At 36.7% G+C, this 19327-nt stretch overlaps 1 protein-coding gene across 1 annotated transcript; it reads right to left on the reverse strand.

Annotated features, from left to right (window-relative positions):
• Positions 1-5622: 5622 nt before the first annotated feature.
• On the reverse strand, positions 5623-7924 carry LOC113290718. The gene is made up of 3 exons (XM_026540302.1): positions 7468-7924; positions 6531-7120; positions 5623-5784 (listed from the first exon to the last, which is right to left on the reverse strand). The coding sequence occupies exons 1-3, from the start codon at positions 7922-7924 to the stop codon at positions 5623-5625; spliced, it is 1209 nt and encodes a 402-aa protein (XP_026396087.1).
• Positions 7925-19327: the final 11403 nt, after the last annotated feature.

Consider the following 19327-nt stretch of genomic DNA (forward strand, 5'->3'; position numbering starts at 1 on the left):
CATTTCAGCGGTGAACATTCTGTAAACTTTCTCCTAGAAAGTCAGCGTCGAATCGGCTACATTATTCATGACATCATCTTGTGTGTGAAAAACAAAGGCTCTACAAATAGCTAAATCCTCTTGTTAAGTGAATCTAACACCACGAAATCTGGGAGGCATTTTTGTAGATGATTTGAGAGTGAAGAATGTGTAGAATGTGTGAATTTAGATTTGAAATGAGGAGTATTTATAGAACCCAAAAATTATAGCCATTAGATCACAAGAGTTTTCCGCCGTCCAGATTCAGCCGTTGGCACTTTTATGTAAAACTCGGCGTTTTATGGAAAAACGCCGGCGTGTGAAACAAGAACGGGTGTTGCAAGGAGAAGCGTCAGCGTTTTTGGCTCAAACGCCAGTGCTGGTGTCAAGCTCACCCGACCTTTCATCAAGCGCACACTACATGTTTTAACTCAATTGACAAACCAACAAATTTGTAGGTTTGAACATACATTTTTCATGTTTGCTGAGTCCATAGTGGGAGCAAAATGAACAAACTTTGAGTTTGTTCATTCCATAGGAACTGCTCTTAGTCCCCAAGTCTCTTTTTCTTAATGAGCTTACCCTATCTTTTGGGAACTCCCCAGCCCTACCACAGGGTAATTATTTTCATGTATCAGCAGCGATGATTAATTGTCGATCCTCAACCAGTAATATATTTTGATTTTTAAAAATAAACAATAAATCAAATTATTAGTCTAATTTAGTCACTAATTTTGTTTAGTTAATCTACTCATTAGTACTAATTAATCGAGTGTATTCTAGGTATTAACAAAATTAATAGGACAAGAGGTTTTGGAGATTATTAAATGACCATATTTTGTCATCTTATAAGTCCTCAAAAATCAAAATTTTGTAGCCCTTGTAAAAGGATTCAAGAAAAAAATCACAGTCCCCAAAAGATCAATAATATGGGGCTGGTAAAAGTTTTTCACCTTTTCAAAAGTGATTAGTCATTTTCCAGAAAAAAGTGAATAAACACCACGGATTAGCTTAGTTGGCCAGGAGCATGAAACTATAATTACATATGGTGTATATTGTCTAAATATGTATTTTATTTGCTCCACTAATTGCAATGCACCTGCTTTTTTCTTTTACATTTCTACAGGGCTTCTGGAGAAATTTGGTCAAGTGTTATTTTTTCTTTAGTACATAGGTTTATGATCATAGATGTGTTTGGCATCTGGATTTGTCCCGTTTTTTTATTGAATTTGTAAGAAATGTTAGTTCCGTAGTTCTGATATTGAAATTATAAATGTCGGTTGTTAGGCTTATCCAATAGGATGAGGCCTATTTCTCGGTCTATTCCAATTATTTTTTTGAACATTTACATTTTTTTGGGTCCCCTGTACCCTGCTCTTATCTTGGAGTTGCATTCAACATCGGATGACTTTACTAATTATAGAGACGCATCAGTGATACTTTTATAGAAATTTGATTTTTTTTTTGATAATACGCACATAGTTGTACACTTGTTATTGTTAGCGTGTACATAAATGTGCACCTACTATTGTTAACGTGTACATAAATGTACACCTGTTAATATTAATGTGTATATAGTTGAACCACATGCTGAATTTTGAAACTTTCAGGTTTGAAAGATATTACCCATTTCCTTCTTAGTCTAAGGGAAGGGTACACATGTTCAAACTCTCAGGTGTGATCATAGTTGTGCACATGTATTGGGTGTACAAAGTTGTACACATGCTAAATGTTAAAGTGCACATAGGTGTACACAGGCTGATTATTAATGCATACATAATTGTACATCTATTGATTGTCAATGGTACATAACCGTATTAGACCTTGATACACCTTTGACCTCAATATTTTTTTGTAACAGATGCATGAATCACTTGGTCGCAGTTAATGAAGATTGTTGAACATGGATATGACACAGAGATGATTATCTTTTGAATAACCTATTTATAAACGATGGATATCACTAGCGTAAGTTTCTTTATCTTTAAGTTTAGTATCTTCATTGTTTGAGTTCTATTACGGAGTTCAGTTGAGACAAATTATTTGGCATTCAAGTGAACTTTATAAGAAAAACCTTCAAAATTGAACTCTAAACCTTGTTTGGAGTAGAATTGACCTTAGTACGTAGTGATGTGGATGATATTCGAGTTGATGATATGTCATCCTTCAGACACTTTAGGTATAATTTGGTTTTATATGTATTAAATTTAGGGACCCATAAGCTCAAAAGGGTATAACGCCCAAGCTTTTCACAAGGTTTGCGGAGGTTGATGGTCTGAATCCATTTGGGTTTTATGTTATTGATGCGTGTCTTAAGTGAAACAAATTAATTAAGATATTTCCCATTAATTAACTGGTAATATAGCGTTAGTAAGAGATCGTTCCCACAGAGAGCTATGTAATTGATAGGTTATTTAGTTCAGCAAAATAATAAAAACCAAGGGGGATTGTTCGACTAAATTAAACTAAAAAGAATAACAAAGAAAGCAAAGATGATTAAGGAATCATTTGCCGCCACTAAACATGAAATACTCGTCTATTCCTTGTTAATTTTCTATTATCACCAACCATAGAATAACAATAAGCTCTGTTATCCCCGGAATTCCTGTTGTCACTCGATACGGAAGCGCTCGACTACCAGATTCTATCCATCTGAGCCACCATGAATATGCTCTCAAGGTGTAACCCATCGAATACATTACGTTTTGTGAATTAGGTTGATCCTAGCATCATATGCATAAGCTCGGTCTGCTTACTAGTGTCATCTCTATACACAATTGCTTAACAGAATTCCTCTGTCAGCTTTTGCAATGTACTACTTGGGTATGAAATTGAGTGACTATTACACGTATCACCAATCCCAATACTAGTAGAAGAATTATCATTAGGTTGATTTAAATGGCCAATTGAACAACCCAGTAATAATCTTAGACACTAAAAATAATAGAGACATCGACAAGAAAAATCAACTTAAAATAAACTCGTAAAAAGAATTAGAATTCCATTATTCAGGACTTTGAAGTCATCCTTAATCAGTGAAATAATTAGCTACACATGGATTTACTAAAACCCATGAAAAATATATGAAATAAGAAGAAGAGAATAACTTCCCCCTAAGGGGTAAACCCTAAAATATGAAATAAAAAAAACTTTCTCTCCTCACTATTTTTCTGTACTTTTCTCTCTCCAAAGTTGTTACTTCTTCTGTAGCTCTGGATGCTTCATATAGGCCTCAATTAGCCTTGTACGATCCACAAAAGTCGTATTTGATACACATTGAAAGTCGGTGAGAAGAATTTCTCGGTTGAGAAACTAAGTGTTGTTCATCCCATGTGAAGGAAAGCATACTGAACATAGTAATCCTGGATTGTAATTGGCTACGGATTTCAGCGGACCCCAAGTGATACATCGTGTCTTCTTGAGAGCCGATGGTACATCTTGCTTTAATGCTTCATGTTGCAGCAAACTCTTGTCTTCTCGTATTCACTGCTGGGAAATCTTTTCCATTCCGCGTAAGAATCATTCCGTTCTGATCTTAGAAATCTTGTCGGCATATCTCTACCTGAATAAGGAAACTAGTTCCATGTTCTCCTCAAACTCTTCCAAACACACAGATGGTCGAGAAAATAACTCCTCTGTTTTTCCTTATACTCGGTTCCACCTTTCTTCACAGAAACAATAGTTGAAGCTCCTTCTCGTCCCCGACTCTCGTGATTATTAGTATCATTGATAAGATGATAGAAGTAAAATGATTGTTACAGAACAAGGACCAGATACACATTGTATTTTATATTACAAAGAAACAAACTAAGTGATGTTCCCATACAGGACAGGCTGTAAACATCTCACTAATATAACCAATGAGAAACATGACTCACACAGATCAAACACACGTGCATTGAGTAACACAATGATATTAACCCCCCCCCCCCAGCTGGAGAGTGCTACCAGATACAACCTTCAGCTTTTCTATGAGATAAGAAAATCTTTGTCCAGTCATCCCCTTAGTAAAAATGTCTGCAATTTGATCCCAAGTTGAAAGATAAGTAACCTGCACATTCTTGCTTGGACCAGTTCTCTGATAAAGTGATAGTCAATATCTAAGTGCTTCATTTTGCTATGCAACACAGGGTTTGAAAAAAGTGACACTGCACTCTGATTGTCTCAAGAGATCAAATAAGGTGAAGGAAATAAAAGATGTAAGTCCCTGAGCAACTGACAGACCCAAACAATTTCAGCAGTTGTATTTGCTAGAGACATGTACTCTGCCTCAGATGAACTTCTTGAGACACTGCCTTGTCTCTTACTAGACCATGAAATAGTATTTGGACCAAAGAAAAGACAAAAGCCTCATGTAGATCTTCTTGTGTCAATTAACCCAGCCCAGTCAGCATCACTAAAACCATGTAGTGTAAGAAGACCCTTAGAAAATAGTACACCATAATCTAAAGTACCTTTGATATATCTCAGAATTCTCTTAGCTGCAACAAGATGTTGATCTGAAGGAGCTTGCGTATAGAGACAGACTTGATTAACAGCAAAACAAATTTCAGATCTTATCCAAGTAATATATTGGAGAGCACCCACTAATGACCTGTACTCACTGGAATCTGACAAAGGAATACCATCTTAAGCAGTAAGTGGAGTAGAAAGTGACACAGGTGTGTTGCAAGGTTTAGCACCAGTCATATTAAACTTCTTCAGTAAGTCCAGAGCATACTTGGTTTGGCCTGAATCCCAAGGAAGTAATGAAGAGGCCCCAAATCCTTAATAGGAAAATATGACTGAAGATGAGTAATGAATTGAGAGATATACTCATTATAATTCCCAGTAATAATAATGTCATCTACATAGACCAGAATGATTGTAATTCTGGACCCAAACTTTTGAACAAATAATGAAGCATCTGCTAGTGATGGCTTGAATTCATGTGAAATAAGAAATTGCAGGAGCTTATCATACCAAGCCTGGGAGCTTGCTTAAGATCATATATTGATTTGTGAATCTTGCAGACATGATGAGGCTTAGATGGATCAACAAAACTTGGAGGTTGTTGCATATAAACATCTTCTGTTAAATCCCCATGAAGGAAAGCATTACATCCAATTGCTTCATTTCCCAGTTAAAGTGAACTGCCAAAGAGAGGATCAATCTAATAGTAGTAGGTTTTGCTACAGAGCTAAATGTTTCAGTATAGTCTACTCCTTCTTGTTGATGAAACCCTTTAGCTACTAATCTAGATTTGAATTTGTCTATAGAACCATTTGCGTTGTATTTTATTCTGAAAACCCATTTTCAACCTACAACATTATAAGATGGATCTGGATCTACAAGAGTCCAAGTGCCTGCACCCTGAAGAGTAGTATGTTTATCTACCATAGAACCTTTCCATTGTGGAATTTTGATTGCCTTAGAATAACATGTAGGTGTAGGAGGAGGTATAGCATAAATTAGATTGGCAGATAGAACATATGTGGTATTATAAACTTTAGGTTTAAAGATACCTCTTTTGCCTATTGTCATCATGGAATGAGAATTTGTAGAAGGAGATGGATTTGCAGGTGTTGGTGCAGATGAAATAGCAGATGAGGGAACAATGTCTGACTAAGCTGTGGATGTTGGCTGAACTGAGATATCTGTGTGAGCTGAAGTATAAGTAGATGCAGTGGATGGCATTAATGTTGTAGAAGTAGAATGGCTTGTAGGTAGTAATGCAGAGGAAGTATCAGATGACTGAAAAATATCTGACTGAGCTACTGATGTTGGCTGAACTGAAACATTTGTGGCAGGTGATGCAGGAGAAATGCCAGTTGTTATTCAATGAGATGCAAGTCCATGTAGTAAAGTAGCCACAGGTTTCAAAGGAAAGTGATGTTCATTGAAAACCACATTCCTGGAGATATACACTTTCCCTGTTTTAATATCTATACATATGTACCCTTTGTGCATAGAACTGTAGACAACAAATACACAGTGCACACTTATGGTTTGTAGCTTATGAGAAGTGTAAGGTCTAATCCATGGAAAACATGAGGAACCAAATGATCTGAAGAAAGAATAATCTGGTTTCTGAGAAAACAGTTTTTCAAAAGGAGATATGAACCCCAAGCTTCTAACATGCAATCTATTTATAACATAATTTGTTGTATGAAAGGAATCAACCCAAAATTTATCTGATAAGCCTGATTGAATTAAAAAAAGTTCTCCCTGTATCCACAAGATGCCTTTGTTTGGATTCAGCCATGCCATTTTTTTCTTGAGTGTGTGGACAAGATACTTCATGTATTATTCCATTAACACTTAGAAATCCTTTGAGTTCATTGTTTAAGAATTCTCCTCCTCTATCAATTCTTATTTTAACAATAGAAGTATGCAGTAATTTTTCAGTCATAGCCTTGAAATGATAAAAAAAGAGCTTTGAATTCTGATTTTTCATATAATGGAAATATCCAACAAAACCTTGAATAGTCATCAATGTTGACATAATATCCAAAACCACTGGAAGAAATTACAGGACTGGGACCCCACAAGTCCATATGTAGTAGTTCTAGTGGAGACTGAGCTCCATGTGATGACAAAGTAAAAGGCAATTTGTGACTTTTCCCATGATGACAGTCATTACAAAAGAGTGGTGTTTTGACTAAACTTGATAAGTTCATATCCCTGCAAACTTTTTGAAGCACCTGAAAAGATGGATGAGCCAACCTTTGATGCCAAATTGATGCTGAAGCATTGTTGCTAAAGAAAGCTATATTCTGAGTAGACTTTATAAATTTGATTGGATATAGTCCTCCTTTATGTGGCCCTTGTAAAATGATCCTCCCAGTTGAGTGATCCTTAACAGCAAAACCAACAGAATCAAAAGTGATAGAGCAGTTGTTATCACTAGGGAATTTATGTGCTGACAATAGATTCTGTGATGATTTTGGAACAAGAAGCACATTGTTTAGGTTAAAAGAGTAAGAATAAGTAGTTTTAGACACATTACCAATATGAGGAATTGCCATACCTTCCCCATTTGATTCTTGAATCTCATCTGCTCCTTCAAAAGATGTTGCTTCTAGAAATTCAGTTTCATCATTAGTTATATGACTATTTCCTCCTGAGTCAGCATACCAAGGGTTCTATCCCATGATATTGACAGCGGCAAGCATTGCACTGAGGTTATGAGGAGTATAAGAGTTTTGATAGGAAAAATTCAATCTGTGTCTGCATTCTAATGCAAGATGACCAGTTCTGTTACAGATCTGACAAATTTTGTCAGTCATAGTTGGTGGAACTGAAGAGGTAAAAGTACCATAATGAGGTCTTGCATTTCAATGAGGTGGTGGTGGTGGTGATGGTGGAACATAAGGCATTTGAAATTGAGAGTAGCCTCTTGGATAAAAAGACGGAGATGATCTGGTGCTACCTGAGTAAGGTGGTGCAGATCTTGGACTGAATTTTAACCTCTACCACTACCTCTAAACATTGGAGCATAAGGTCTTGTAGCAGCAAACGCCTTGGAATTAGCCTCAGTAATCAAGTTCTTTTGCTTATTAGTAACCACTATTTCTTCACTGAGAAGTAGATTATGAAGTTCCTTGGATGAAATTGGTGGATTACGAATGGAAATAGAGGTACATAAAGAACTATAATCTGGTCTGAAACCATTGAGTATAGTGACAACTAATTCATCATCATCAATTCTTGAACCAGCAGCAAATAGTTCATCAGTTATCTTCTTGATTTCACTCAGAAAAGTAGAGACAGTACCTGATCCAAGTTTTGTAGATTGAAGTTTGAGACGAAGTTGAATTGAATGTGTAGATGAACTTCGTGCATACCTGGATTCAGTATTCTCCCATAAATCTTTTGAAGAATCCGCTCCAACAACATAAGGAATCACAGTTTCAGAGATTGACATTTGAATCCAAAGAATAATAGTAGTATCATCATCATGCCAAGATGTATAACCAGGATTGATACCATTATCAATCAAATAAGGAGGAAAATGTAAAGAACCATCAAGAAAACCATCGACTTTGTATCTGCGAAGAAGTGGCAGAAGAAGTGATTTCCAGGTAAGAAAATTATCATCTTTGAGTTTGTATGAGAGTATTTGTGAGATTTGATTAAGGGGAACTTAAGAGATTCTTGATTCATATGCTGATAGGTGTAGAATACACCCTATTTATTATCTATTTTTTATGCTTTCTTTGTTATTTTTCTTGTGAATTATGTATTTTACGCGTGTTTTGAGTTTTATAGCTACTTTGGAGTCACACAGAGGAAAAGAAGAAGAAATCACCCAGTTTGAGCAAAAAGAGCAAAAATGTCATTTCATGGGCGAACACTATCTGGAGCCCAGTCAAGCTTAAGGGGCAACTGTTGGGAGGAGTGCTAAATACAGCCAGCTGTGGTTAAGGGGGTTCCAAGTGGGTAGACCTTATCACGTGTGACCGAGTGTAAATAACCATCCCCTACCTATAACCCTAGAATCAGAGAAGGGTTTTCTTTCGCCTCTCATTCATTACACCACCTGAAAGTTAGAAGAAGAAAGCAGCAGCCGCTGCTGTTTACTGCCGAGACCAGATCGAAAAATAGGCATAGAAATCGAGAGATTGAAGGGCATATCTTGAGAGATAAGGAAGAGATGAAGTTCATAGCTCACGGAAAGGAGAAATTAGTAAGACCAGTTAGCGCAATTGGTTGGAAGAAATCGAGGGTTAGTTGATTCGGGTTATTGCTGTTGAGTATGGGTCGACCTGTAAGAGATGATATTGCTGGTGAAGATTCAGATGCAGATGTGGTTGACGCTGAGAAGGGTAATCCAGAGACGGTGAAGCTGAGCTCGATTACAAGATTGAGAACAAGGGTTTTGGAGGAAGATGCTACTGATGAACTCGATATTAAATGGGGTGTTGAATCGAGAAATGGGCAAAAGGGGATCTGTTGGTTTCTTGGAATCAAAGAAGATGAGAAGAATTGATAGTGGTATTAATTTCACAGTGGGTAGCAGTCACTGATTTGATAATGAAGATCTTGGTGAACTTGAGCTTCAACTGGTGGTGATTCAGTTTGAAGGTTGTTGTGAATGGAGTCAGCTAAATATTGAAATGAAATTAGGGTTCCAATTGAGAATGAATGGTTCAAATCAAAAGATGGGTATGTGATTGATGGAGGAGATCGAAGTGAAATTTGAAGAAGAATCAGAGTTGGGTTTGTGGCTATGAATCGAGTTGGTTGCTGGTGTCGGAATTAATTAGGGGTTTTAATGGTTGAATTACAGACAGCAGATTCGAGTGAAGAAGATATATCCGTGGGAAATGGTTGTTGTTATTGAAGATTATGATGGATCGAATTGTTTATTTGATGAAGATTTGGGTACAGTTCTTGACCGAGATGGCGAATGTTGTTGTTGCTGAAGTTGTATGAATTGCAGCTAAAATACAACAACTGGGTTGAATGAATGTGCTTGAAATTAACTAGATGAATGATATGATTGTCACAGAATGAAGACCAGAAGTAATGGCATGAACTTGGCCTGGGAATACACCTGAAATAGAGGAAACTCTGTCTAAATCTTCCCTCTGATGAGTCAACTCAGTGACAGATCCATCTCACTTGTCTCAGACCAGTCAGCCGAGTTAGAAGTTGACTCGATAACTGACTCGGCTGACATCCCTTCCTTTGACCCGATTGACTGACGATGACCGTTAGTTTGACTATTAACTTAAACGGCACCGTGACGGAATATTCCGTCGACGGAGAAGTATATCTAGTGATCGGCAGTGGCTTTCCCGGCTGATTTCCGGTGGTTCCAGGATTTTCCCGGCGACCAAAATAACATATTTTTGTGTGAGTTTCTCTCATGGGTTTGAAGAATTGGGCTTGGATTTGGAAAGAGAAGATGGAAGATTTGAGAAAGACTTGGATTTGGAAGTTGAGCCACAAAGGGAAAGGGATTCTATTCTTAAGAGGAGTTAAAGCAAATTGAAGCCTATAAATAAGAGAAGTTCTCTACACAAACTTCTACACCTTTCACACACACAACATTTTTCTTTTTTTTATTCTTTGTGTGAACTCCTTAGCATGAGTAGCTAATTTTATTGATTGAGGATGAATTGCTAGTTCTTAACATGTTTTGAGTTTTGTTTTAAATCTACTTTGAAGTTTTCACATGATTATCGTTTGTTTTTACTAATAGGAATATTTAGACATTCATGGTTGATTGATAGATCGTTTAGGATGCATACTAAATTGATTTGTTAATTAATCTAAAGATAGTGAAAGTTAGGGGATAAGTAATCGTTTCTTGACTCTTTACACAAGTAGAAAACACGAGACCTTGCGGAGGGATTCCGTGGAGCAATTGTGTGTGAAAATAACGTTAGCAAGTAGACCTTGAGCTAAGAGTCTAACTACTAATATCAACCTAATAAATTCATAAATCTTAATGTGTTTAACTAAATTACATCTTGAGTGATCTACTACTAGGTGGTTTGGTGAATAGAATCCGGTAGTCGAGAACTTCCATATCCGGTGATACTAGGGATTTATGGGGTTTAGCACTGACCTAGCTGCTTTACCTACGGTTGGTGATAATCTGTGACTAATAAAAAGTGGAAAAGAACATAACTTGAATCATTGTTTTGCAACGAAGAAGGATTCCTTGATCTAATCTCTCTTATTTATTTCAACTTTATCTTTTTAATTGTTTTGTTTATTCTTTTACTTTATAAAATCTAAAACCCCCCTTTTTTTGTGACATTATAAGATAACTAAAACCTCTTGCTCCTCGTGGGAGCGATCCTTACTATCGCTATATTACTTGTTAATTAGTGAGAAAAATATTAATTAATTTGTTGTGGTTACGACACGCATCAAATTTTGGAGCCGCTGCCTGGCAGCAGCGGACGATTTTTAGTTGTTTTTATTTTATTTTATTGCTTTATTCTGGCTTTGTTAGATTTTATATCATATCTAACTTAGTTTTTGAGAATATTATTTCAGGTACCAGTTTTCCATGTATGGTGGACAAGAGCAAGCATATTACAACAATCAATACGGTTTTCAACCTTAACATTATGGCAACTTCCAACCATCTTTATGATACAATCAAAACCAATCTTTTGGCTATGATCAATTTCCTACAAAACCTTATGGATATTCCCATACATATCAACAACCTTTTAGTAGGTATGTAAGTCAAGCACCAAGGTGGGATAAGTCTACTTCTAATTGGCTTCATTCGAGTTGTATGCAGATTATGAATGAATTGCAAGATACACGACAAATACTAGACCAACTTGACCGTGATAGAAAGAACGTCGCACAAACCAACTTCTATAACACTTTTTCTTACCCGACTCCGGATCGTAGTTATGATCATTCACCCATTCAAAGGGAAGAGTCCTGGGAAAGAGAACCTATTGTAGCCAACGGTGGTAAGCGTGTGAACGTCAAGAAACTTGCACAGAAATTATACAAGTTGGAAGATGATGGAACCTCGGAAGAGCTTGTCACAGAAATTAGTAAGGCCATTCATATGGAACTTAAACGACGTCTGGATAAAGGTTATGAAACCGATGAAGATTCTTATTATGGTGAGTCTGAAATTGAAGATGGTTGTGTTGAAAAGGACCAACCTTTGGAGACTTTTGATGATGCTAGTGTAGCTTACCTGAGCCTTGATCTTAATAATGATCAATTATCTATTCAAAAGGTAGAGCTTGAGGAAGATGCAATTAGTTCTTTTAAAAAATTCCTTAGGGAAATAAATGAGTCTGTGGTAGTGTATGAGCGTTGCAACAAGGATAAAGTTATTCCAACTTCGGATCATAATAACGATCCTTCACCTATTCAAAAGGAGGAGATTGGGTGTGACTTACCTATTGTTATAAACGGTGTAACACCCTCACAAGATATTACAATTTATACCGATTAAAATCATTTTAGTGAATGGCCTGATTCCGATGATGAGAATGTTGAAGAGATGATGCTAGAGGATGAAACCAAATTCATTGATTTTGTGGAAGACCCAATTGAACTTTCCAATGATATTAATGATGTCGAGACTTTGGTTAAGGTAGAAAACGACGAAGAATGGTTGCAAGGTTTGATAGAGGACCACGATATACAAGAGGTAAGTAATTCACTTCAATTTTTTAAGGATGAAGAGGATTCTGGAATACAGGAAATTGTGCAAGGTTTGTCAAACCCTTTGCATATTGATTCTTCTCCTTTACCTCTTATTGGTTTGAATGTATGTGTTTCAAAAGTATTTTTGGATGATTTTGTTTCTAGATATCCACCATTGTAAACTCTTGATGCTAACACTATGCAGGTTTTCCAAGAGAAATACATGGAAGTTCCCAAATTCTATGTTCTTTATACACTTACGAGTGTGGAGAAGAATAAGTGTGGGGGAAATTTCTATCGGGCGACAATTTCACTATTGTTTTCTTGTGCTAATATTTGTATGAAGCTATTGTTTGCAAAACAGGTACTATGGGTGGATCCCCAAATTTTCCTATTATTAATATATGGGGAGTGAATCTTGCAAGAGCTAAGTCGGGCCGTCGAATTTAAAACAAGCGCTTAATGGGAGGAAACCCATAGGTTTTGTATTTCTTATCCTTTTGCTTTTTATTTTCTTTTTGTTTCGTTTATTTTTCTTGTTCCATGTCATGTTAGGATTTCCCACCTTGACTTTACTAGGAGGATTCAATTACATTGAGGACAATGTAAGGTTTAAGTGTGGGGGAGTGGTTAAGCATATTAAGAAAAAAAAATTGCATAAAACCTCCAACTTTTAGAGATTTTAGAGTCACTAGCATACTTCTAGGTATGTTTACATAGAGAATTCTGACCGACATAATTGAACTTGGAAGTGTTAGGTAACTACGTTCGGATTTCTTGATTGTTAGAGTGTTAAATAATGGATTTAATCATGTCGGTGATGCAGATTAGGAGCAGGGAGACATGCATTATTAGAGTTGTTGATCAATCATTAGTGGAGACTACCCTATTTATATCATGCGAGGCACCGACCATATTTCTTTATAAATAACTAAAGAGCTTTCTTTTGAGTGTGTGTCACCGTACGTTAATTCCGGGTAGAATGGTGAGCTACCCAACCTCCCACCAATAGAAGCACTACTATTTGATCTCTTGAGTGCTAATTATGTCAATCATGAGGGTGACGTCTATAGATTAAAGCCTCCTTCTTGTAGTTCGATTTGCAGTTAGCACCATTTTCTCTCTCGGCAACAACGGGTCCACAGAAACACCATCATCATCAACAAGGGAGCGACATCAAAATCTACAAGGAAAGTTGAAAACGTTCAAGGTTTACAAGCAACGGAACAAGAAAAGAGTAAATTTCATATCCAAGTAAAGCAACATATAATGAGCGGATTTTTATATATACATGTTGAAGACTTACATATAAGGAGCGTAATTTTATATCCAAGTTAATAAGCCATGGGGAAGGAAAATATATAAGGAAGTTTCAAGCGACAATGATTTTGAGGAAGAGAGTTACAAATTGTCAAGGATCTATGAAGTTCAAGTGTTTATCATCATAGTTGAAGCCGAAGACAAAGACCAAGAAGATGAGGAGCGGAATATGTTTCTATTGGATGTCGTGAGAGTGGTGTTACCATAATTGGCAATCGGATGTGAAGGTAAGTAAGTAATCTCATCCTCGATAATAGTGGTTGATTTCCTTTCTTAGAGATCCTCAGAAAAATGGTTTTTCAAAATGTTAAAAGATGTAGGTTTTTAAAATATTTCGGAAGTTGTCATTCCCACTATTCAACGTGTTGCAGTATTTCTCTCTCCATTCCTACCTGCACACATGTGAGAACCATAAAAGTACGTCTTTTCAGTGCAATTTCATAAAATCCTTTTTGGTGAGGTAGAAGTCGAGGCGAAATGCTTATGGATCGCTCTCAAACACGCGTTCTCTCATTATGGTGTGGTTATTTCTCACTCAACAATTAAGAATGAGAATATGTTCTTTAGTATTTCTAACTTCTTATTACTAGCATGCAGAAACTCTATGTCCTCATAGCTCTTTGGATGCTTGGGACACTGGAATGCTTTGAAGTTGTAAGTTTTAATTTGATTTGCTCGAGGACTAGCAAAGTCTAAGTGTGGGGGAATTTGATAGGTGTAGAATACACTCTATTTATTATCTATTGTTTATGCTTTCTTTGTTATTTTTCTTGTGAATTATGTATTTTACGCGTGTTTTGAGTTTTAAAGCTACTTTGGAGTCACACGGAGGAAAAGAAGAAGAAATCAGTTTGAGAAAAAAGAGCAAAAATGTCATTTCATGGGCGAACACTATCTGGAGCCCAGTCAAGCTTAAGGGGAAACTGTTGGGAGGAGTGCTAAATATAGCCAGCGTGGTTAAGGGGGTTCCAAGTGGGTAGACCTTATCACATGTGACCGGGTGTAAATAACCATCCCCTACCTATAACCCTAGAATCAGAGAAGGGTTTTCTTCCGCCTCTCATTCATTACACCACCTGAAAGTTAGAAGAAGAAAGCAGCAGCCGCTGCTGTTTACTGCCGAGACCAGATCGAAAAATAGGCATAGAAATTGAGAGATTGAAGAGCAGATCTTGAGAGATAAGGAAGAGATGAAGTTCACAGCTCACGGAAATGAGAAGTTAGTAAGACCAGTTAGCGCAATTGATTGGAAGAAATCGAGGGTTAGTTGATTTGTGTTATTGTTGTTGAGTATGGGTCGACCTGTAAGAGATGATATTGCTGGTGAAGATTCAGATGCAGATGTGGTTGACGCTGAGAAGGGTAGTCCAGAGACGGTGAAGCTGAGCTCGATTACAGGATTTAGAACAAGGGTTTTGGAGGAAGATGATACTGATGAACTCGATATTAAATGGGGTGTTGAATCGAGAAATGGGAAAAAGGGGATCTGTTGGTTTCTTGGAATCAGAGCAGATGAGAAGAATTGATAGTATTATTAATTCCACAGTGGGTAGCATTCACTGATTTTGATAATGGAGATCTTGGTGAACTTGAGCTTCAACTGGTGGTGATTCAGTTTGAAGGTTGTTGTGAATGGAGTCAGCTAAATATTGAAATGAAATTAGGGTTCCAATTGAGAATGAATGGTTCAAATCAAAAGATGGGTCTGTGATTGATGGAGGAGATCGAAGTGAAATTTGAAGAAGAATCAGAGATGGGTTTGTGGCTATGAATCGAGTTGGTTGTTGCTGTCGGAATTAATTAGGGGTTTTAATGGTTGAATTACAGACAACAGATTTGAGTGAAGAAGAGATATCCATGGGAAGTGGTTGTTGTTATTGAAGATTATGATGGATCGAATTGTTGATTTGATGAAGATTTGGGTACAGTTCTTGACTGAGATGGCAAATGTTGTTGGTGCTGAAGTTGTATGAATTGCGGCTAAAATACAACGAATGATTGTGCTTGAAACTAACTAGATGAATGATAGGATTGTCACAGGATGAAGACCAGAAGTAATGGCCTGAACTTGGCCTGGGAATACACCTGAAACAGAGGAAACTCTGTCTAAATCTTCCCTCTGATGAGTCAACTCAGTGACCGATCCATCTCACTTGTCTCAGACCAGTCAGCCGAGTTAGAAGCTGACTCGATAACTGACTCGGCTGACATCCCTTCCTTTGACCCGATTGACTGACGATGACCGTTAGTTTGACTGTTAACTTAAACAGCACCGTGACGGAATATTCCGTCGACGGAGAAGTATATCCAGTGATCGGCAGTGGCTTTCCCGGCTGATTTCCGGTGGTTCCAGGATTTTCGCGGCGACCAAAATAACATATTTTTGTGTGAGTTTTTCTCATGGGTTTGAAGAATTGGGCTTGGATTTGGAAAGAGAAGATGGAAGATTTGAGAAAGACTTGGCTTTGGAAGTTGAGCCATAAAGGGAAAGGGATTCTATTCTTAAGAGGAGTTAAAGCAAATTGAAGCCTATAAATAAGAGAAGTTCTCTACACAAACTTCTACACCTTTTACACAAACAACACTTTTCTTTTCTTTATTCTTTGTGTGAACTCCTTAGCATGAGTAGGTAATTTTATTGATTGAGGATGAATTCCTAGTTCTTAACATGTTTTGAGTTTTGTTTTAAATCTACTTTGAAGTTTTCACATGATTATCGTTTGTTTTTATTAATAGGAATGTTTATACATTCATGGTTGATTGATAGATCGTTTAGGATGCATACTAAATTGATTTGTTAATTAATATAAAGCTAGTGAAAGTTAGGGGATAAGTAATCGTTTCTTGACTCTTTACACAAGTAGAAAACACGAGACCTTGCGGAGGAATTCCGTGGAGAAATTGTGTGTGAAAACAACGTTAGCAAGTAGACTTTGAGCTAAGAGTCTAACTACTAATATCAACCTAATAAATTCATAAATCTTAATGTGTTTAACTAAATTACATCTTGAGTGAGCTACTACTAGGTGGTTTGGTGAATAGAATCCAGTAGTCGAGAACTTCCATATCCGGTGATACTAGGGATTTAGGAGTTTAGCACTGAGCTAGATGCTTTACCTACGGTTGATGATAATGTGTGACTAATAAAAAGTGAAAAAGAACATAACTTGAATCATTGTTTTGCAACGAAGAATGGTTCCTTGATCAAATCTCTCTTATTTATTTCAACTTTATCTTTTTAATTGCTTTGTTTATTCTTTTACTTTATAAAATCTAAAACTCCCCTTTTTTGTGATATTATAAGACAACTAAAACCTTTTGATCCTCGTGGGAACGATTCTTACTATCGCTATATTACTTGTTAATTAGTGAGAAAAATATTAATTAATTTGGTGTGGTTACGACACGCATCATATGCAGTCATAGTAAAGAAAATGAAAAGAATTGATTCAGAAGCAGTAAAGAGATGATAAGAAGTTGAAGAATAAGAATGTTGATTAAAGATATGTATTGAATTAAAAAACTAGATCTGAAATCTTTGAGAAGCCATTAATGACGGTGGCGTGAAGCATATTTCTTCTGATACCATAGTATCATTCATAAGATGATAGAAGTAAAATGATTGTTACAGAACAAGGACCAGACACACATTGTATTTTATATTATAAAGAAACAAACTAAGTGACGTGTCCATACAGGACACGCTGTAAACAGCTCACTAATCTAACCAATGAGAAACATGACTCACACAGATCAAACACACGTGCATTGAGTAACACAATGCTATTAATTATCAGCACATTTCATCACCGTAAATATCACTACCATCTCCACTAACACCAACTCCATTCTTGAGTAGCAACTAACACTCCTTATCTTCTCCATCATCTCTGCGTCATTCATTCTCCGTAGCCAACTCGTACAAGCACTTTTCTATCAATGGCAGCTTCCATATTCTCAACAACAACCTCTCATCACCGATCATCAGCCCAGCAACAGCCTTTCTCGTCTTCGACTTCCTCTCGAGCTCAAACCTATACGACCACAACAACAACAACAACCTTTAACAGAAACTCGTTCTAACTTGAATCCTCATTATCACAACATCACCCTTCTTCATTTAACCACCATCGTTTTCGGCATTCACAGCTTCATCCATTAAATCGTGTAGCCCATCAATCAATGGAAGCAAACCATCACCAACGTCATCATTCTCTGTTAAGCTTCATCCGTCTTCTATATAGCTTCGAACTTGTCCATCATCCATGCTTAACTGCGTCGTAGAGATAACTGTCGTGAACCGGAGAGAAAAGGAAGACGACTGGCACAAGGAAGAAGATGGTAGCCCCTAATAGAAATAGGGGTGTTTTTAGTAGTATTCGAATAATGACTTCCCCCCAGTAAATGACTTGACTGCCTTAGCAGTTCCTTTAAAACAGGTCACCTTTTAACAGAATGACTTCCCCTTAACGTACAGTGGGAGTGCAATAGCACTTGCCGTGAAAATGATCATTTTGCCCTTTTAGTCTTCCAAGTTCTTGTTTTGCTCGTAACTTCTTCATACGAACTCAGAATGACTCCATTCTTTCGCCGTTGACTTCGTCATCATGTCCTCTACAAGTTGATGACTAGAAATCCTCCATCTGAACGAGTTCCACTGGGTCTTTGTCCCTTCTTCACTTGTGACTTCAATTTTGTAGCTATTTCCACTTCTTTTGTATGATTCATCTAATAAAACACAAATAAAAGAAAACAAGCGTAATATACAATAATTTGCAAGAAAACCAACAAATACTAGTATGGAATTAACACCAAATATATGTGAAATATGCGCTTATTAGTTATGTTTATTTAATATGGGTAGCTTTATTGGGGTTTTTATAGACCATTCAAGTTATATGTGTGTACAATCTGGTGACCTTATCTTTTCTCATGAATAGCCTGTTTTGTTGATATGTATGTTGGATTTCCTGGATTTTGTAGATGTGCACATAGTTGTACACTATTTTCTGTCTCCCAAATATATTGCACGTTTTATAAGTATAAATGTTGGATTTGCTAGGTTTTGGGTAGATGTGTACTAGTTGTACACCATTGTCATGTCTATTTGATAAATGGTATGCTCTTTGATATATTGTATATTTTATGGGAACGAATGTTGGATTTTCTAGGTTTTCGTAAATGTGTACATATTTGTACACCATTATCATGTCTCATTGATATACGGCCTGTCCTATGGGTATGGATGTTGGAATTTCTAGATTTTTGTAGATGCATACATAGTTGTACACAATTGTCCCGTCTCACTAATATACGGCCTGTTATTCTATGGATATGGATGTTGGATTTTCTAGGTTTTTATAACTGTGTACATAGTTGTACACCATAGTCCCGTCTCATGGATATATTGCCTATTCTGTGTAAGTATTAGAATTGCAATTGTTTAATAAATCACTATACTGGGATGTTTTGAAGCCATATTAAGTTTGTGCAGTTAGGCCCAAAGGGATTGTGTCTCTTTAAGTCAGTAACTGTCTAACTTTTTTACTTTAATAATTTTCTTGCTTTGTTTCTTATGTGGTTGTTGGTGAAAGTTTAATCACTTCTTTTTCAAGCTACGAATTCTTATATTTTATCGTTTTTTCCTTGATGCAGGTTAACTGCTAAACCAACCTCTGCAAATCCGGCTATTAACTAGAGCTTGGCGTGGTTGATAGTTTTTTTAGTTTGTGCAGGCTAGAGTGTCTGTTGGCTACCGAGGATGTTGGATTTTTGCAGATGTGTACATAGGTGTACACCTGTGTACATTAAAAAAATTAAAAAACTGAAAATTATATAGTCATATGGTTACTCTTTTTATAGATCT

Source organism: Papaver somniferum, chromosome 6 (genome assembly GCF_003573695.1).
Source record: "Papaver somniferum cultivar HN1 chromosome 6, ASM357369v1, whole genome shotgun sequence".
In the NCBI taxonomy this organism is placed as follows: Eukaryota; Viridiplantae; Streptophyta; class Magnoliopsida; order Ranunculales; family Papaveraceae; genus Papaver; species Papaver somniferum.